Source organism: Magnolia sinica, chromosome 3, assembly GCF_029962835.1.
Source record: "Magnolia sinica isolate HGM2019 chromosome 3, MsV1, whole genome shotgun sequence".
NCBI classification, from domain to species: Eukaryota; Viridiplantae; Streptophyta; class Magnoliopsida; order Magnoliales; family Magnoliaceae; genus Magnolia; species Magnolia sinica.
In genome coordinates, this window is record NC_080575.1 from 119,928,169 (window position 1) to 119,949,081 (window position 20,913).

Genomic DNA, 20,913 nt, shown 5'->3' on the forward strand with positions numbered 1-20,913 from the left:
TCAGAAATCGTATACGTGGCACTCATTTGGATTAAATCATACCGTCCAAATCGTGGGATCCACGTTAGATTGTTCATAACCGAAAGATTAAGCTAAAATAACAATATCCTAACTGAAGGATTGGTCTACATCTTATACATGGTTAAGATGAAAAATGTTAAAAGGACAAATCCGACAAACAAAATCTCCGCTAATCAGAAGTGATGGTTGTTTAGTCAATCTGACGTTGGGTTTATTGACCCATCTAAAGTGGAACCCACGATTTGGATGGTACTTCAATTTGAGTTATGTTAATTCCACGTCCACAATTTCTAGGTCCATAGAGTATTAAAAGTTGTGTACCCATCACACCGTGCCACAGCAACAAAATAACCCCTTCTCCTTTTGGCTCCACAACGATACATGCGTTTCGTGGATCTACGTGCGTACGTGCAAGTATAACACACGTGTGTCACATCACTATTGCTCATCAATGGGCCCTGTTCGGGCCAGGCCAAATCAAAAAAAAATTTGAATAGACAGCCCATCATCCCGACGGCCTAGGTTGTTTACAGCCTTTCTTATCGACCAGCACTAACACTCCTCTTCTTATATATAGACTTGCAAATGATGCATAGAAAACTCAACATTGATCTTCTTATATATAAAAGACTTGCAACTTATGCATAGAAGCAGCAAAAGCTTAAGAGTTATGTAAAGTTATGCAGAAAACATTGAAAAAAAATAATATTTTGATTGTTTATTTGCTGTGATTTTTAGCAAGCGCATATGGTGACGCGGACTAGGTGAACCTCAATTATTTCAAGGCTAGCGCCATGCAAGGGGTGTCTCTTGAGGTTTATTTTATTTTGCTTTTAAGGTTTCTTTCATATATATATATATATATATATATATAGAGAGAGAGAGAGAGAGAGAGAGAGAGAGAGAGAGTCATGCTCACCTGCACACCTACACACGTGCACACCTTTGCACACGTGTCATGAGTGTCTAATCTGAATGGTCCATGTGATGCGGAATCCCAAGAGATATGCAAATTAAGGGAGGAAACTGCTTTCATTTTTCATGGCCCGTCAAAGTTTTAGATCAAAGTAAAACTTGGGCCCAGGGGGTCTCGCAAGGTGCTGCTTCACATGAACAGTTTAGATTTTGGATCCACATCACGTGATGGGTTCTCAAAAAAGTTCGCATATATATATATATATATATATATATATATATATATATATATAAAATTTATTTTCATTGCTAATTGTTAGTTAGAAAGTTGAAAAGATTGTTAGAGTTTATTTAGTTAGTTACAGGGTAGTTGTGATTAGAAACAAATCATCAACATCAGTTGGATTATTAAACTTGGGTAAGGAATTCATTTGATCTTAATTGCACCTATTCTATAGAAAACATGTAATTTCCATTTCTGCGTAGTTTTAGAAAGTGTAACTTGTAAGAGAATTTGAGAGATTTAGGCATTCCCCTCGTATGTGATTTTTTGGAGGGTTTTCGGATCTCATGTTACAATCCAAACCCCTCAATTCCCCAAGATCCCCAAATTCCCTCCTCTTCTCCTTGCAAGAACCCCGGGGTCCATCAAGATCGCTGATTAGGAGTTACGTTAGGTGGCCCACAAGATGCACAGTCTAGATTCACCTTTGTGAACGGCTTCGCACAGTACGGGTTTTCAATTATTGGAGCCCTACCTTTGTTTATCACAACCGACAGTCCGCGTAGCATCCGACTGGCTCCCATACCCTATCCAACCATCGACGGCTTGCACTTTCAGAGGAAGAGATGGATGTGCAGCTGCTCCGAAAGCAGCATGGGAAGTAGAATCTCTTGACATCTGTTTTTTTTTTTTTTCAAGGGAAACGTACCGGCACTGATTGTATGAGTAATCAGCCTTTGGTTATCATTCCAAACAGCAATGTATTGCTCCCGGCAGACCAGTTTCGCCATAAACAATACAGCTGTATCAGCCTGTAACAGCCCAATATATGGTAAAACCAGTTTGGGCAGCAACCGATTCCTTTGATAGGAAGGGGACTTCTAGCCTGCCCTGAAATCCTGCTTCTCATTGAATCCAACGACAATTGAAAGGGGAGTGATAGTGACTGGTGCTAGGAGCGTATCCAGTGGGCAATGCTCCAGTGACCGGTGCTATGAGCCACTGTCGACGTCTGATACCCTGCAAAACAACTTCTTCTATGAAAGATAGCAACAGTTAGATATGGTGGCCTGTGAAATACAGTTATGAGCAATGGGTTTTTTTAATATCTTTATTTTGTACACTACTTTTAACATATGGTATAAGCATACGATCATTAACAGTCTGGCTCATTTTCCAAATACATCAAAATTTAGAACTGTTTTTTTTTTTTTTTTTTTTTTTCAATTCCTTTATGGGACCACTACATTCTTCCACACTTTGGGAGAAAAAAAAAAATCCTACATATTCTGATGTCATCCAGACCATTTTCAAGTGATTACATTCCCTCCTTCCCCTATCATTCTTCAGCCGGTGAAGATTTTCACTAGTTTATAAAATCCAAGCTTGTTTGGATTTGAATGCCAAGAAAGCAACAACTTCACCTGGGCCCAGAGAGCTCCATGGCTTCAATGATGAATGAAGATTCATCAAGAAAATCACTGTAGTTTCTTGAAAAACCGTAACTCCTTTCGCAAGGGACTCCCCCTTGCGATTCTTCCAGATGTTCTGCTGGCCCAGCCACAGCCTCCAGGACCTTTACGACCTCTGACATCTTTGGTCGGAGGCTGGGATGAGATTGGGTGCAAAGGAGAGCCACCCCGACAGCTTTCTCCAGTTCGATCACATTGAAAGAACCACTGAGATCCCTATCCACCAGTGTATCCAGTCTCTTCTCCTCATGCGCAGTTCTAACCTGAAAAGTTCCAGCCGATCTTTAGCTGATATAACAGCTAATAAAATGTAGTATTGAAATAACAAAGTTAACATAATTCTGCATTAAAATAACAAAGCATGAATTGCAAGGATGTCATCAATTGCACACAACGTGGTTATTAGATGTAATGGCACCTAAAAACAGATGACAATATTGTTCCAACTTTCAGCCAACTGCATGCATACAATTCATGAACAAGTAAGAGAGATGGAAACACCTTTGTTGGTAAACTACAAGACATGAATTATGTTAACTTGAGCCAACTGTCAGCATCCTACAGGTAAGATAACTCATGTCTTAGATGGAGTGCCACTAAACAGAAGACACACACGAGGGAGGGAGGGAGGGGGCTTTTCATGTGAGTAGGTTTCAGTGGCAATCCTTAGGAGATGAAAGAGAAAATGAAACAGAAGTCACACGAGAGAGAGGGAGAGAGGGAGGGAGAGTGGGCCTTTTCACTGTGAGTAGGTTTCAGTGGCATTCCTTAGAAACAATGAGTTTTAGAAGCAATGAAAACCTTTCAATAAATTTCAACTTGCACTTTCTTTATACTGATACCATAACCATTGTAAACAATCTGATGGCTTCTTCTCTTTCAGATGAATAGAATTAGTGATGGTGTTTTCTCCACAAGGGAATCCCTCATTTTACAGAAACATTCTCTCAAAAAGGGGATTTTTCATTTTGCAGAACAACCAAGGTTAGGCATACACCTTTTTTCCATAAAAGGGTAGAAAAATGATCACATTCTACCAGAAACAAATGGAAAGAAAAAATACAAATAGTATTTTAACAATGTACTTACCCAATCCAGAATCATTCCCTTCTGAACCAGACCATTTGCAGCGTTTAGTGCTTTGTAACCAGTTATGAGTTCCAAAAGTAGTATACCAAATCCATAAACATCAGTTTTTTCAGAAGACTGCCCCGTTGAGAGATACTCTGGGGCAATGTGGCCTAACGTGCCTCGAACTGCCGTAGTGACATGTGAATCCCTCTGATCTAAAAGCTTCGCCAAACCGAAATCTCCAACCACTGCTTCGAAACTTTCATCGAGTAAAATGTTTGCAGCTTTCACATCCCTGTGAATGATTTTTGGGTTACATTGTTCATGCAAGTACAGCAGCCCACGAGCAGCCCCAAGGGCAATTCGCATTCGTCTGTTCCAGTCTAAGGATGGTTTCTCACATCGAGGATCTGCAGATGATGATTTAGCTTAACTTTCCGAATAGGGAGGCCCAACAGGAATAAAAGGCTAATGCAGAGAAGATTAGAGTTTCATATAGAGTGCAAAAAATCATCTAAACAATGGCATGCATTCTTTACAGTCAACATACCACAAGAGATCAAACCGTGCACTTTACTTTTTCATGACCATGTTCTCTTCAAGAATTTGATCAAACGTGCATGGCCAAAAGCAATGCCAATTTCACTTTTCTTTTTTAGAATTAATGCCAATTTCACATTCAGAAATGAAACCTCTTCATGTTTCACAAAAAACTGGTCTGGGAAATTTATAATAAAAAGGGCCACGCAGATACATGTCTGTATGTATATACACTTACAGACACACACACACTTCACACAATGTAATCGACTAGTTAGTCAAGAGAATTGATGATGATAATAATAAAAAATATCATCTAGAAATTTTTCATGATTTCATACAAAATAAAATATACCCATAGATAAACCCATGAATAATGATAGCATTATGGGCAAGTGCTCATGTTTCTCAAAGAATATAAGGTCCCTTTTTTTTACTTCTTGTAGCTAAGCTGGGACTAAGCTATAAGCATATGGTTAACCCCCCAACAAATTTCTTCTAATGTTGAAAAAGAAAACAGCATGTTCCCATAAAAAGGACATATTGGTCAGTAAATAAATAAAATATAAAAAAAGTACCAGGGCTATTTTAGAAAATTATATCCATTTTTACACCTCAAAAAAATGGCCACTGTATAACCACAAATCATAAGTCTTCATCAATTTCAGGTTAGGCCCATTGTTTGACTGAGGGTCATGTGCATACCTCTTAAGCGGTCAGCAACACTCCCATTTGGCATATACGGATAGACGAGCAGCCTTTCATTCAATGTCAAACAAAACCCATACAAACGTAAGAGGTTCCGGTGCAGAGCCAAGCCAATCATCTCTACTTCTGTTTGAAACTGGACTTCACCAGTAAAATTGGGATCTTTCAACCTTTTCACAGCCACTACTTTGCCATTTCGAAGGAACCCTTTATAAACCACGCCAAATCCACCTTGACCTAGGATGTTCTTACGATTGAAATTATCAGTGGCAACTTGAAGTTCCCGAAATGAAAACCTCTTTAGATGACCCATATCAAATTCGCAATCTTGCTTCCCTGAAATCAAAATAGGCAAAGTGAGATATTTCTGCAATTTTCAGGCACCTCGATTCTTTTATGGAACAAATTCTTACACAAAACAAAACAGTATTTGACTGGAGAGATACCAATAGAGACAAAGGGTACATTGCATCTGCACCGGTGCAGGCAATAAACAACCACCATCATAGAAACCACAAGGGTGCAACTTAGGCTTACAGAAATGGCAACCACCAATCTATGATTATCATCTTCTCGGGATGAATTATTTTCTGCAACAATAACACAATGCATATATTCCATCAAAAAATGTAAGGAATGCATATATTACATCAAAAAATGTAAGGTAAAAAGACTTTGAGAATCAAGTAAATTAATTACGTTCTACTGGTTTGGGCATGTCCATGCAGCCTTGTAAGAGTGATGAAGTGCAAAGAAACACATTCCCTGCAACACTGGAGGACCCACATATAGCTTCAGGATACGTTGTTATAGAAAGCAGAATACCAAAAATCAGAATCTCAAAATGAAGAAAAAGTACAAAAACACCTGACTTATGTTTCCAAAGAACTACTGAAGTGCCAAGAAGATCCAAAAGCTACAGATCTATGACCTGACCACGACCAAAATTGTGCCTTGGACCTTTTTTACTTATTCAAAGTAATGTACAAAAACAAAGATTAATCCCCAATTAAAATCTCTTTGGATAGAACCAAGTTTAGACCAGTCCTGAACTATACTGCCAGACAAGCATTCAAGAGGTGAGGAAACCAATAGGTCAGCAGACGCTAAATAACCCGAGGTTGATAGCCGATGATGAAACATCAAATGGACCATATTGGCTAACCTGATGTGTGTTTTTGGATGAACCACTAATGATTTTTTTTTTTTATTATTGAAGATGGTCACAGGGCATTATTGGCAAAGGTAATAACCAAAGTTTTGGCTTGGTGCCTAAGTGATGGGGACATCAGAGGACCTACTCGGATGTACCAGAGATGGAAACGACCACCCACATCAGCGCAACTCTCTTTGTAGATGGAATATGAGTTCCAAATGGGGCCTACGGGCCATATTGAAAACCCCACATACATTGGATGTGCATCATGAAGACTCATTTAAGGATGATGCATGTGGGCTGCCTTGGAGACAGTTTTAACCAAAGGAGTATTATTTTGTGCCGATCCGACTATTGGATCTTGTCGATCAAACCATTAGGCCACCAGATCTTCCAGATCTGAGCTCCTTGGACCTTGATCTTGTTTCATTTATGTTTTTTTGTTATTTTTAGAATTTATTTGATGATTAAGATTGATGGAAAGTGTTTTAGTTTGCTTATTTTGGATGGTGGGCCATGTCACTTAAGTGGCATATTTGTAATTTTTTTGAAGTTTTAATATAAAAGCAAAGGAGGTGTGGACATCCAACCCAAATGGGATATTGAGAAAAGAAAAGAAAAAAGGTCCTTGTGTTGAAAGGGTATTTTCCTCTTTGTTTTTAGGATTTGTGAGAAACCCTCCATTCCAATTAAATTATGGAAGGGTAGAGGCTTGCTTGATGGTGGATTCTTCCAAGGTGCTTTCTTCTTCTTTCTCTTCTCCAACAAGGTACTCTATTTCTTCTCTTTCGTTTTTTTTATTCTTTCCCTTCTTTTACAACTCTTCTAAACCTATCAAAACCCAACCCAACCCAATCCACCTCCTTTCTCTTTTCCTTACCCAACCATACATGGACGGCCGCCACATGTGGGCCCCATTTGGTACTTTTCCCTCCTTGATCCCCTTCCAAACCCTACCTAATCCCTAGATCCCTAATTCCCAAAAGAAAAACCCAAAATCTCAGTCCCAAAACCCTAACGAAAAACTGATTTTTTTTTGTAAATCCCGTTCCCAAACCTGATTTTATTGGCATCATTGTCTTTTCATGTGGTCGTTACACTACCCACGCTAGATTGGAAGTCACTACTTCCAAGTGAGCCACTCTCGTAATATTTTATATTTCCGTACACCGCGTATGTGATAGCCTAGGCCCTTTGTGTTACAAATATGAATATTTTTTAATCTATTATGCGGATATGTTTGGTTTTACGAGTTAAATGCGTAATTGATCTCACATCTTGCATCCTAGGTTAGTTTCCATTGTCCTACATCACTAACTCTTCGCGCCTGTCCCGGGAAAGGATACGAGGCATATCACCATTGTGATATTAATTCTCAATGGTTCGATTATAATGGAAAGCTTCCGCCTAGTTTGGTCACGACGCCAACAGTGTCACAACCAGGGTTGGAATTATTTGGTGAAAGGACCAAAAGTATTTGGGGACAACTTTTATCGAAAGGCCTGTGTTCCAATGGTGCTAGTTAAGATGCAGTAATGCCAAGGGAAGTGGCGAGAACTGCTCATTCCAGATACTGCACCATAACAGTGTCCGAGTGTTGATAAATTGGTTTTCGAACTCTACATTAACAGACAGAGAAGATTCCATCAACAAAGGCACAGGTTTTTTTTTTCTTCAGGAAACATGCCAGAATATTCCAACTATAGGCTCAAGACACTGATGGTCTGAGTCTGTTAAAATTCAAAACTCTTTAAGAGTGGCCTTTTGGTTGCAGCCTATATTTGACTAATGTAAGCTTTGTCATGTTGATCCCCTATCTCCAATTATATACTTATACACCGAGATTTTATTCATGTGCTGATTTAATTACATGTACATGCCCAGACACAAATATACAAGAAGAAAGAAAGGAAGAAAAAAAGAAACCCTCAAAACACTAAAACAACTCTAGATTGCTGAAGTGGTCACAGAATAAATAGGGCACACCTGCGAACTGGTGACATTCAGTGTTTTAATGTTTTCAATTTTTATTGCAAAAGTTTGTCGTCTCTGTATCATGCCATTGCCAGTTGATATCAGATTAAAAATGATGACCACAACATCTTCTATGTATGAGAGAATGACTAATATTTGCTCGACGTACAGGGAAAATGAAGGAATTTACTTCCACATAATAGAATGAATTTCCTAGTGATGAATTGCCAAATTTTACAGACAATGGTGGAGACGGAATTTTTCTTTACTTCACATGAATGCGGATTGTTTAGCTTCAATGATTCAATATCTGTAGAAGTTTACGGAAAAAAAAAAAATTAGTTTCACTAGGACAAACAGTGACTTTCACAATTTTCAGGAACAATTATCTAAAAAAACCAATAAACTTCTTATTATGATTTTTGAACCCCACTAGAATTTAAAAAGAGTCGATGATTTTCATAAAAAGCTGATTCCTGTGGCATGATGTTGCATCTATCGATCGAACGCGGATTGTGTCCTACCCCCGCCCATCTCCAGCTCGGAACAAGCAGGGGCTCCGAGTGGCCAACGTGATGTATGGGTTTTATCCACACCGTTCATCCATTTTTCCGCATCATTTCAGGATATAGGCTTCTTGGGGGGCACAGAAGTTTTGGATCAAGCTGATATTTGTGTTTTCCCTTCATCCAGGTCTACATAACTTTATGAATAGTGGCAAATAAACATCACGGTGAGCCCTAGGAAAGTTTCAATGGTGAGCATCATTATCACCACTGCCTCCTGTGGCGTGATCCACTTGAGCCTTGGATCTGCCTAACGTTTGGTCCTATTCCATAAAATGTCATGGCGAAATGGATGGATGGTATAGATAAAATCCATACATCACGGTGGCCACTCGGAGCCCCTGCCCATTCCCAGCTGGAGATGGGAGAGGGTAGGACACAGTCCACAATCCTATTGATCATGGACTTCATCACAGATGAGGGAAGGAAAAACTAAGAGTAATTTAAACAGTAACAGTATAGGAAGCTTTCACTAAGTTGAGCAGCCAGCATTTGAAAAAGGGTATCTTTCCTGTTTATCTCACCTGTATTCTTTTGCAAGTATTCTGGGAGTCGGACCACTAAGATTGTTGAATGATAAATCCCTGTTCCAAACCATATAGGTAAACTCTATAATCCAACAACAGCTCAAAAGAGAAGATGCATGCAGGCTATGAAAGAATACATACAAGAATGAAAGACCTCTGAGATTGGCAACAGCTCTGGGAATCTGACCAGACAAATTGTTTTTGCTAAGACGCCTAGAGAATTGGCGAACAAATTAGTCACAGAATCAAAACAAAGCAGTTAAGTAAACCAGCACCTAAACCTCATAAGCAAGAACAGTTCATTACTAAAATTTGAAGGTGTACTCACAAGTAACTTAGATGAGTCAGAGAGCCCAATGAGCTTGGAATTTCACCGACAAGCTGGTTACCTGAAAGGTCAAGTGTCTGAAGCTCTGAGAGTTTCCCAATCTCAACCAGAACTGGACCTGATATTTCATTATTTTGGAGTAACCTGCAAAGAAGATCTTATTTTATCTGTAACAATGCTTCACAAGCTGCCGCAATGCAAAATCATATAAAGTCTAGTGATAACAGCATATGCTAGTTGAGAAATGACACAACTCATTGATGAAGGCATGAATCCCAAGTACAGGTTGTATCTGGTAACAGAAGCAGATAAAATAGCAATAACACCTCCCCATGAATAAAATTTGCCATTGCTTATCAAAATAAAATAAAATAAATAACTAACACGAAAACATGCCTTTTGAAATTCAACCATGGTATCATCATAAGAAGTTCATATAGAAGATGGCAGGTCAGACACAAACATGTACATGCGCAAATTATGTGCTGAACTAGTCAAAAGCTGAAGCTAAGGGGCCATTTGACAACTCTATTAATAAGAGATTATTTGTTTATTATAAAAAAATAAGATCTTATTTTAAAAATAGACTGCTTAGTAAAGCTCTAATTTTACAACTTAACTTTTTAGAAACTAGCATTAAAACTTTAAAAAATAAGTGATGGCGAGGTCACTTTTTTTTAAGAGCTTATTTGGCTTCAGCAGGTAAGATGCTTTTAGCTAATTTTGGGACAAGTTTGTCCTTAAATTTTTTAAGTAATTCCCATCTTACCCTCCTCTCTTTACAATCTCTCTAAGGTGGGCCCACATGATAAATGACCCATATAGGTGGGGCGCCATATGATGAATGGTCAAGGGAGCCCACATAATGCAGTCACATCAAAGGTGGGCCCCACGTGATGGGTGGCACACATCAAAGCGTGGCCCAGCATGATGAACCATCCACGTCAAGTGGGCCCCACCTGATGGACAGTCCACATCAAAGGTGAAGGTGGGACCACATAATGGAAGGTTGACATCAACGGTAGGCAGACATGATGAATGACTCATATTGAAGGTTGGGCCCCGCATGATGAATGGTCCATATCAAAGTCAGCCCACATAATGCATGGTTCATATCAAAGGTGGGTCCCACATGATGGGTGGCCCACATCAACATGTGGCCCCACATGATGGATTATCTATTTACACCCATTTTTTACACACCCTCATGGATCAATAAGATGCCGCCACATTTTGGCACTATGCGCCTAATAATGACATAATCGTACTTGCACCCGAAGATATCTTTTACCCATTTTCCTTCAGCGATACGTCTTCCATCATAAATGCAATGGCATAGAACCGTATGCATGCCTTCAGAGAAAATGAAGCGATGAATAACACATAGCACTAATTCGTGTCGCACGTGACCAAGGAAGCGTACTTAGCACATCTATAAAAGACCCATCGAGGCAAGAATCCAATCACTAGAGCTGTACACGAACCGAGTTAGCTCGGTTAACTCGATCGACTCGACTCGGAAAAGCCCAACTTGACTTGGATCGAAATTGTGTTCGAGTCAAGTTGAGCCAGTTTTATTAAGCTCGAAAAAATTCGAGTCAAGTCCGAGCTCAACTCGACTCGGTCTTGAGCTTGAACCCGACTTGGTTCGACTCGGTTCGGCTCAAATCGATATTCTGACCAAGTATATAAACCCAGTAGCCCAAAACATGTATTTAAAAAAAAAAAAAAAAAACCTAATCATCTCTCTCTCTCTCTCTCTCTCTCTCTCTCTCTCTCTCTCGTCATTCTACAACACCCGACCGGCGACCACTCTCCTCTCCTCTCTCCTCTTTCTTGTCGTTCTCTTGTGGTCAACCAATAACCACTCTCCTCTCCTCTCTCCATTCTCTACCGTCCGTCCGGACAACCGACAACTAAAAGGTATTCTCCTCTACTCATCATCTCATCACATTGCCTCTGGCCGAGGTGTGGCGAATGGTGAGCAACATCCGTTTGATTAGCAGACCCCACCCGACCACTAGCCCAGTGGTTATGGCCCAATCGGATGGTCAGACCCCCCACCCAAGCACTGGCCATGTGGCTTTGGTCCTCTTGGACGGTCGAACGCCAACCGTGACCCAAACTCTCCTCTACCTCCTCATCTCCTCATATTGCCTCCTGCCGGGGTGTGGCGAGTGGCAAGAAGTGTCCGTCCGAACTCAAACTCGGCTCAAAAACTCGCAATCGAACTCGAACTGGCCCGAGTTACTAACCGAGCTAAGCCAAGCTGCCAATCTAGGCTCGATGACCGAGTCGAGCCTAGTTCAAGCTGGGGTATCTTGCTGGCCGAGTCGAGCCAAGCTAGGCCAAGCTCGACTCAGATTGACTCGTGTACACCTCTACCTATCACAGATCTGAATATGCTCAATAAAGTCGTATCTCACAATCCTTCCAAAATGGGAGATCTTCCCAGAAATGTTCGTAGCATTAATGGCGATTACGAAGATTGGAACTAATGGATTGGAGCCCGATTTGGATCCAGCAGGACCAATTCCACCAGATCCACAAATTTCCATGGTCACGATTAGGGATCTCTGAGAACAGTCCATGATTGAACCAAATCCAATGAGCTAGAGGGTTGAAAACGATTTCCGATATGCGGGAATCATTGCAACCACACTGGCTAGAGATTTAAAAACAGTTTCAGATTTATGAAGATCTCTTGTGGGAAGAGCACATAAAAAGTCGTGGTTGCGCAAGATCCTGAACCAACAAGGAAACCTAGCGAGGTTTTTGCCACCTCTAGAAGCTATAAAAGGAGAATGCGATGAAAAGCTCAAACCTCGAGGCCCATGCAAAACACAATTATCTTTAATAGTCTTTACCTTTACCTTTACCTTTATCCTTTATCTTAGCATAGCATAACCTAGTCTTGGATTAGATGGCTACAGTCCAGCGCCACCACTACAGTACCCTTAGGAATGAGGTAAATATCCAAAACTTCTCATTACTGGATCCCGATCAACCAAGTTCGTACTTGGAAAATCAAACATACTGATCACTTCCTACTAACCATTTGCCTAGATCATCTGTCCATACAGATGGTATACAAATGGTTCAAGTATTTATCTCTTTTTATTTTATTCTCAAGTTATTTGTTACTCTGTCGATTGTAATGAGCATATCATTTATAAATCAATAAAAAATATTGGCATTATATTTAGCGTTCTTCTGTTTCAGACTTTTAGTCTGTTCATCTTTGTTCCTTTGATAAATAAGTTGGGTGCAATTAATGGTGAAAGAACAAGTCTTTGAGACACAAGGCAAAAAGAATCCATCGGGGAGGACTAACCCCTACACTTTCACAAATTCCTTGATCGTTGTTACAAGCAGTGGCTAACAAGGGTGGCTGAGTCCTAGAACTTGATCTTAATCGGTCCATCCCAATGCGGGGATCACCAACATTCAATCAAACATTGAGTCGAGTATGACTCTAGCACGGCCGTACTTTCCTAATCGCACACGAAAACCGAATACATGCACTCGCTTACACGTGGGGCCTCGTGTTTGATTGAATTGCACAAACACTATCCACATCAAGTGGGCCCCACATGATGGACGGTCCACGGCAAAGGTGGGACCCACAAGATGGGTGGTGGATATCAAAGTTGTGCCTGCACGACGAACAACCCATAATGAATGTGGAGCCCCACATGATGATGGCCACATCAAAGTGTGGCCCAGCATAGTGGACCATCCATAACAAGTGGGCCCCACTTAATGGATGGTCCACATCAAAGGTGGGACCAACATAATGGATGGTGGGCATTGAAGGTGGACCCACATAGTGGATGGTTGACATCAAAGGTGGGCCCACATGATGAACGACCCACATTGAAGGTGGGGCCCACATAATGAATGGTCTACAACATGGTGGGCCCATGTAATGGAGAGAGTGTGCCTCACATGATGGATGGCCCACATCAAAGTGTGACCCCTCGTGATAGGCAATCTACATAGTGGACCATTCACATCAAGTGGGCCCCACTTGATGGATGGTCCACGTCAAAGGCAGGACCAACATAATGGATGGTGGGCATTGAAGGTGGACCCATATAATGGATGGTTGACATCAACGGTGGGCCCACATGATGAACGACCCACATTGAAGGTGGGGCCCACATAATGAATGGTCTACAACATGGTGGGCCCACATAACGGAGAGAGTGTGCCTCACATGATAGATGGCCCACATCAAAGTGTGACCCCTCGTGATAGGCAATCTACATCAAGTGAGCCCCACCTAATGGACGGCACACATCCAAGGTCTCGCATGATGGATGGCCCATATCCAAAGTGGCCCAACATGATGGATGATCCACATAGGTGTGCCCCACACGATGGACGGTGGACATCAAAAGTGGGCCCCACATGATGGACAACCTACTTCGAAGGTGAGGCCCACACAATGGAGACATCAAATGTGGACTCTATATGATGGGTGGTGGAAATTGAAGGGCCCCACATAATGGGCAATTAGCATTGATGGTGGGCCCCACATGCTGGATGACCTACATCAAGGTGCGCCCCACATAATGGACGGTCCATGTCAAAGGTCAACCCCTAATGATGAACGGTCCACATCAAAGGTTGGCTCCATATGATGGACGGTCCACATCCAATGTCCGACATAATGAACAGCCCAAATGTCTTAAAACATGATGATTGTAGTCATCCATTCTTTTGTTATTTGGGGCACCATCCATCTATGGTGAGATCCACCAAAACAACCACCTGGATTGCTCTTATAATGGAGTTGTTGTAATTTTAAAAAATGACATCAACTACCCCTAGAAAAAGCTTTTATTTAGACGTTTTACCAAATGTGTTTATTTCAAATAAGAGCTTTTTTGTTTTAAAAAAGTGATTTTATCAAACAAGCTTATTTAAAACAAGGGCTAGGACAGAAAGAGCTTCTTAGAGTAGCTCTTATTTGAAAACCGCTTATTGGATTAGAGTGGAGATGCCAAATAACACACAACACACATATATGAGTAGGCCCCACTATGGTGTTAATGTTTAATCCACCCCAACCATCAAGTGTGGAACCACATATTAGTCCTAGGGTCCAAAAATCAGTCCCGTCCATGGTTTAGGAAGACTACAAGATTGGACACAGTGTACATAGAAAGCACACCCTTCAAATTGTTTCCCATGGTGTGGCCCACTTGAATCACACATGGACCTACGTTTTGGGCCATAGCCATAGCTTTTTGCGTGGAATTTAATGGTTAGAGTAGATTTTACATGTTCATCACAGTGGGCCCTATAAAAATAAATGGTGGATGTCTCTCTTTCAAAAATTTTCATTGGTGTGGCCCATTTGAATAACAGATTAACCTGATTTTTTGCCATTGGGCCCAGCATAGGGTTCCACATCTAATGATCGGAGTGGATCTCATGTGCACATTACAGTGGACCTCATGAAAAATAAAGGGCGGCTTCCTTCTCACTGTACCCATAATCATTTCAAGATAATTTCACATGCCGAGAAAATAAGAAAAATGTGGGACTTTATTAGAAATTTAGCATTGCAGAAATTGGGGTGCCTCCTAATTTCAAGTAATGATATATATGATATGCATGCAACAGCAGATTGCACCCATTCTGTAATCTAATAAATATTGCCAGCCATGCCAAACATATTAAGGCTTACACGTCTATAAATAAAGCCCCACTAACAATAGTAGAACAGCAAAGAGATGGTGAAAAAAGTAAAAGGAGAAAACAAAACAAATCAGTCACCTACATCGTCTGAAGGTGGCTCAAATTCCCAATACTTGGTGAAAGGACGCCAGACAGGCTCTTACTAGTCATTTCTCTGTCATCAATACTATTTCAGATTAAAAACGAATTCATGCAGGCAGTAAAACTAAATAAAGAAAACTGTATTAAAAGAAAGCAATATCTTTACTAAGTTACCATCCAACCGGATCATGAGTCCCAATATGTCGATGCACAACATCCAGCCCGTCCAAAAAGTTGGCCCCACCATATTTTAAATAATTAAAAAAAAAAAGCACAAAAACAGCCCAGTCCATGCATCATGTGGGCCACACCATAGGAAACAATGGGCAGACAGATCCAATGTTCACATGCAGCCACCTCATGTGTGGATCAGCCTGGTTTTCACACTAGGTCTCTTCATAATGGGGCCAACATTACCATCCATTTTTATCTTCAAAAAAGAAGAGGCGGGGAGGGTGGCTTACAGTGAAATTACAAAACCCTCGGGAGAGCATCCAATCATGCTCCAAGTGCAAGGATCCACAGAATTAATATCCCATCCATCAAGAACATGGAAAGGGTCTCTCAGTTTACTCTTCATAGACATCAAAGCAGCCACTGCAAATTAAGAAACCAAAGCCTCAAAATTCAAAATCTCAAAGAAAGAAAATGAGGCAGAGAGAAGCAGAAAGACAAGGGGGCAAATCCACCGTAAGAAATTCACAAGAGAGGGAGTGCCCACACCTAATTTGCATAAAGAAAAGTAAATGTCAATCAAACAATTCATTCATCTAGAAAACTCAAGTACATACCCATGCAAACTCAATCCAAATAAGAAATCTCTGAAGATACGCAAATAATACAACTTAAACTTCCCTTGAAGCATGACCAACCAGCCACATATACTAGCCAATAGAAACTAGAAACCAACCCAAAACAAAGCCCACCTTTTCCAAAATAAACTCAACTCTGTCCAAATTCTTTTAACTTTCGAACTAAACCAGATCCCCAAAAGGACTAGTTTCCTTAAAAAAACTAAGACTAGCCAGCTTAGGGTCAAAATTGGACAGCATCTTTCTTCCCCAGCTGGGAAGCAGCCGACTAGCCATACTAAGCAATGCCCATGTAATGAATAAAGTAATGATTGATTAACCAATGCTCAGCTTGACTCTGGGCTTCCTCTTTCATCGCTGCAAGCTCAACCTCCATTCCATCCTTCCAAAATGAGTAAGTGTTATTTTGAGCAGCATGTGATGCATACCAATCAAATATCCACAGACTATTGAGTAAGATATGGCATGAATGTGCATCAACGATATCACACCAAACCGAATCTCTATAGGTTTTACTGATGGAGTAGAACACAAGACATCTTTGATCAACTTTAAACACATCATCATCATAAAGCCATCCAAATCTTGTAAGGCTGGGGATGTTTCTCACAATCAAGCTTCAATTTATTTAACATATCCTTTGATACGGAATTCCCACAACTACCACCGTATTACACACCTTACCACCCGAGGTACAACGAGTACGAAAGACACTTGGTCTCAACCAATCTTCCTCTCTTTCCTTGTCTTTTCCACCAGTTTGCATCACTATTCATCCCGTCCATATGGCCTTTCCCATCAGTTGTTTCTCTTGGAATCACCCAGAAAACACAAACAATGGAGGATTGTCCTTTCTCAGGCACAAAACGATGGTTAGTGTGCCAACACAACTTCTCTCCAGCTTTCATAGCGAGCATGACAGCATCACATTCTACCCATCGAAATCTCATATTGGATCCTGGGGATCAAATCTTTTACACATTGTGTTACTGTTGGATATAACCCACTTATTGCAGAACTTGTAGAATTCTTTTGTGTAATCTTGCATTCTTCTCTTCTTGTCTCAGGTTCCAAAACCTTTGGGCAAGAATCTGTGTAGCTCAATGGAAGAAACCTTTCAAACAATTCCCTCCGCATCTTCTCCCAGGAATCAATTTTCCTTTTACCCATTCTGTTATAGGTAAGTTTAATTTGGTTCCATCATTCGTATGCATATCCTCTTAACTTCCTACAAGCTACAGCCAATTTAACTTTTCATTTTCAGCCATATCTTTCCAATCAAACAACTCATCTAAACTATCTAACCAATCTAGGAACTCTTTGGGATCAAACCAACCATCAAAATCATCTACATCCATAAGAAGTCCATGATCTCCATCTCCTACAACTACTTAACAATCCGCTCTTCAGATCTTGGATTTTCCAATGGTGCCTGCAAAACATGTTTGTAGGAAGGGTATCTGTCCAAAGGTGCAAAATCAATAGCTGGAGGACCAATGCAATTGTACACCGCCAATTCTCGATGCATATCACTCCCCATTCGAGCCAAATGATTCATCTGCCTGTGAAGTTGTTGAATCGCTAGCTCAAGTTGAGCAAATTGGTCGCCACTTGCAGACAGTGCAAGTCTCCCAGAAGAGCAAATGACACAAAAGTACTTCACAAGGAGGGGGAGAGAGAGAGAGAGAGAGAGAGAGAGAGAGAGAGAGAGATGGGGGGGTGGGGTGTAAATGAGGGGAAAACCCCAACTCCTGCAATGTAGCAAACTCATAGATATGACAATATCACCGGATTTACTATAGCCCAATCAGAAATAAACACCTAATAATGAAATGCAATCAACCTTTCTCAAATAGGAGCCGTTGGATGCCTGTAACTTCTGTAAAATGTAAGAAAGTTATAAGTGACTTTCTTACAGTTTGTGTTTGGGGGAGAAATGTTACAAGTAACAAAATCTCAACTTGTAACTTTCTATCAGGTAAGATTGCAAGAAATGTAACAAGGGAAATAGGTGTTTTTCAAGTCACGGGTTACTTTGTTACAGGCAACGGCTATCCATTTCGAATTTGGGAGAGGGAGGTGGAAACGCAGCTGCATTGAGAGTGCACCTACTTGCTCTGACACAACGTCTCTCTCTCTCTCTCTCTCTCTCTCTCTCTCTCTCTCTCTCTCTCTAGCAAGGTAAGCCCTAACCCTTATTTCTTTTTCTTTTTTCTCCTCTTCATCATTTTTTTCTTTTGCGTTAGGGCATAACGGGCACGGTTTGGCCAGGGGGCGGTTTTGGATCCCTAACTACAGGGCCCACCATGATGTACTTTCCTTACATCCATACCATCCATTCGTATTGAAAGCTCATTTTAGGTTATGATCCCAAAAAATGAAGCAGATCTAAATCTCAAGTGGACCACACCACAAGAAACAATCTTGACTGAATCCCCACCATTAAAAACTTCATGGGGTCCACTGGAATATTTATTTGCCATCCAACCTGTTGATAAGGTCACAAAGACTTGGATGAAAAGACCACACAAATATCTTGATCCAAAAATTTTTGTGGCCCACAAGAAGTTTTTAATGGTCAACTACTACTATTTCCCATACTATGATCCACCTAAGATTTAGATCTTCCGATTTTTTGGATCATGCCCTAAAATGAGCTTTCAACACGGATGAACGACGTGAATGTGAGGAAAATACATCACGATGGGCTCCACAATCTGGGATCCCACCCACCTCAATGGATCCACTCCAGTTTCGCTAGTGACGTTAGCCAATAGCTAGATCGCCACTGGTTGGTGCTTTGTGGGCCCAACCATGTTGCATGTGTTTTATCCATGCCATCCATCCATTTTTTCATATCACTTTAGGGCTTGATCCCAAAATGAGGAAAATGAGGCAGATCTCAATCTTAGGTGGACCACACCATAGGAAAACAGTATTGATTGAATGTTCATGATTAAAAAACCTCCTAGGGTCCACTGCAATGTTTATTTGACGTCCTACCAGATGATTAGGTCATAAAGACCTGGATGAAGGGAAAAGCAAATACTAGTTTGATTTTAAACTTGTGGCCCCCAGGAAGTTTTTAAGTTACATATAAGTGGGCCCACTTTTACATGTTTTTTGAATACTTTGAGCTCACTTTATGACCCACCTAATGATTAGTTTAGCTTAAGAGTCAAACTATTTATCTAGATGGGCTCAATAAAATTACATGCTTTTATCCAAGCTTTTCTATGCATCAATTTGATTTTTAAACAATTCCATACTCCAAACTCAGGTTACTCCAAACTTAGGTTGGTGTGAATATACAACATCTTACCTGTAACTAACTTACAGGTTATCCAGACACAAAACTAAGTTATCTGTAAGTAAGTTACAGCTTTACGCCCAACCAAGATTACCCGTAACTTTCTTTCACCTGTAAGTTGGTTACAATTAACTTAACTTACAACTTAAAAAACATACAGGCATCCAAAGGCGGCCTTAATATCACTTCAATAACCGACAAATTTCTTGAATCGTGGGGCCCACCGTCTGGTGTTCCAAATGGTGGGCCTGATGGTGGATGGGAAATAATATCCCAAGTTTCTCGCCCATCGGATGATTCCAACCATCTAATTAGGCCGGGGGACCATCAGTCACAATTGTCCTTTTTCATAAGACGGGGCATAACCTGTCCAGTGATGGGGCACAAAAGATCAGCGGCGTAGAAGGGGGAAGCCGAACAAAAAACACCGCTCTTCTCATCATACAAGACCTCTTTGGAAAGCGATAAACAGAAGAGGAATCTAGGGTTTCTTTTTCATTTTCTACCTACCTTCGTAGTTAACGCCCTTGGGAGAAAGAAGGGTGTCGGAGGCTCGTAAGAGAGGCAAGAACAGCAGCAGCAGCTTCAGACATTCCATCAGGAAAGAGAATCAACGGGTGCAGCAGCAGAAATCTGGGGCTTTTAGGGTTTCGACCGTACGGTCGTTGCTCTGGAAAGAGGCTGTTGCTGCTGCTAGTAATAGTTATGTTGGGGATTAGACCTGCCATTGAAGCTTCTTGGAATCCCTCACTCAGTCACTCGCTCACTCCTCGGGAGCTCTTCCGAAACCCTAGAAAAATCAAAATCCTCGGAAGCGATGAATTGAAAGATCGAAAGTCGAGAAGGAAAGGCTCTAAAAGCGATGACTTGTCTCTTACCGAGAGGCGCTCCGGCCACGAGCGTGCAATGCGATTTGAGAATAGCGCGATATTTCGCGAGAAATCAGCTGAACGATTATATTGCGGTTCGCGAAATTATCCTGATATTAACACGAAATTATTTATATAAGCTTATAGATTAAAAATTATTTACGAATTTGAGAAATGCACCAAGCACTGTGTAAGTTTAGTGCTCCTAGTTGCATTGTGACAGCTAGACCGTCCAATTCATTATTTAGACCGTTCATTAGTTTCTCACATTTTATAAACCATCTAGTGAGCATCAAATCATTTGGATAAATATCAACGGTTGAGGTGGTGACCTAACACCACCTATATCTAATGTTGGGATGTAGCAGGATCTGATAGAGCCGACTGCCCCTGTGTAGAGATGCTCTGCTCAAATAAATAAGTGAAGCTAACAACTTTCAAACATGTATTGCCTGAGCCCCACCTCTTAGTATGACAAGATTATCACAATACACAGCTACATGCTGTTAAGATTTCCTTGTAATTTGGGGGCTTTAAAACGCATTCGCATTTGCAAGAGCCTCCGCACAAACATATCCCACCAACGAGGTTAATCCATCTATTTATTAAAGATTTTAGTGAATTGCTTATT

The 20,913-nt window shown here is 40.8% G+C and overlaps 1 protein-coding gene across 4 annotated transcripts; it reads right to left on the bottom strand.

The window, feature by feature from the left end:
• Positions 1-2,237: 2,237 nt before the first annotated feature.
• LOC131240977 (probable LRR receptor-like serine/threonine-protein kinase At5g45780) lies at positions 2,238-20,415 on the bottom strand. 4 transcript variants are annotated; one of them, XM_058239556.1, is made up of 12 exons: positions 20,292-20,415; positions 19,924-20,203; positions 15,756-15,888; positions 15,293-15,364; positions 9,502-9,645; positions 9,328-9,386; positions 9,171-9,230; positions 5,650-5,742; positions 5,397-5,540; positions 4,948-5,286; positions 3,721-4,112; positions 2,238-2,894 (listed from the first exon to the last, which is right to left on the bottom strand). In XM_058239556.1, exons 2-12 carry the CDS (start codon positions 20,009-20,011, stop codon positions 2,580-2,582), a joined length of 1,839 nt encoding a protein of 612 aa, XP_058095539.1. In that variant the 5' UTR covers positions 20,012-20,203; positions 20,292-20,415; the 3' UTR covers positions 2,238-2,579. The 4 variants fall into 4 exon arrangements, with proteins under 4 accessions (XP_058095539.1, XP_058095541.1, XP_058095540.1 ...); XM_058239558.1 differs by having other exon boundaries at positions 9,315-9,386; positions 9,563-9,645; positions 19,924-20,408; XM_058239557.1 differs by having other exon boundaries at positions 5,650-5,723; positions 9,315-9,386; positions 19,924-20,407.
• Positions 20,416-20,913: the final 498 nt, after the last annotated feature.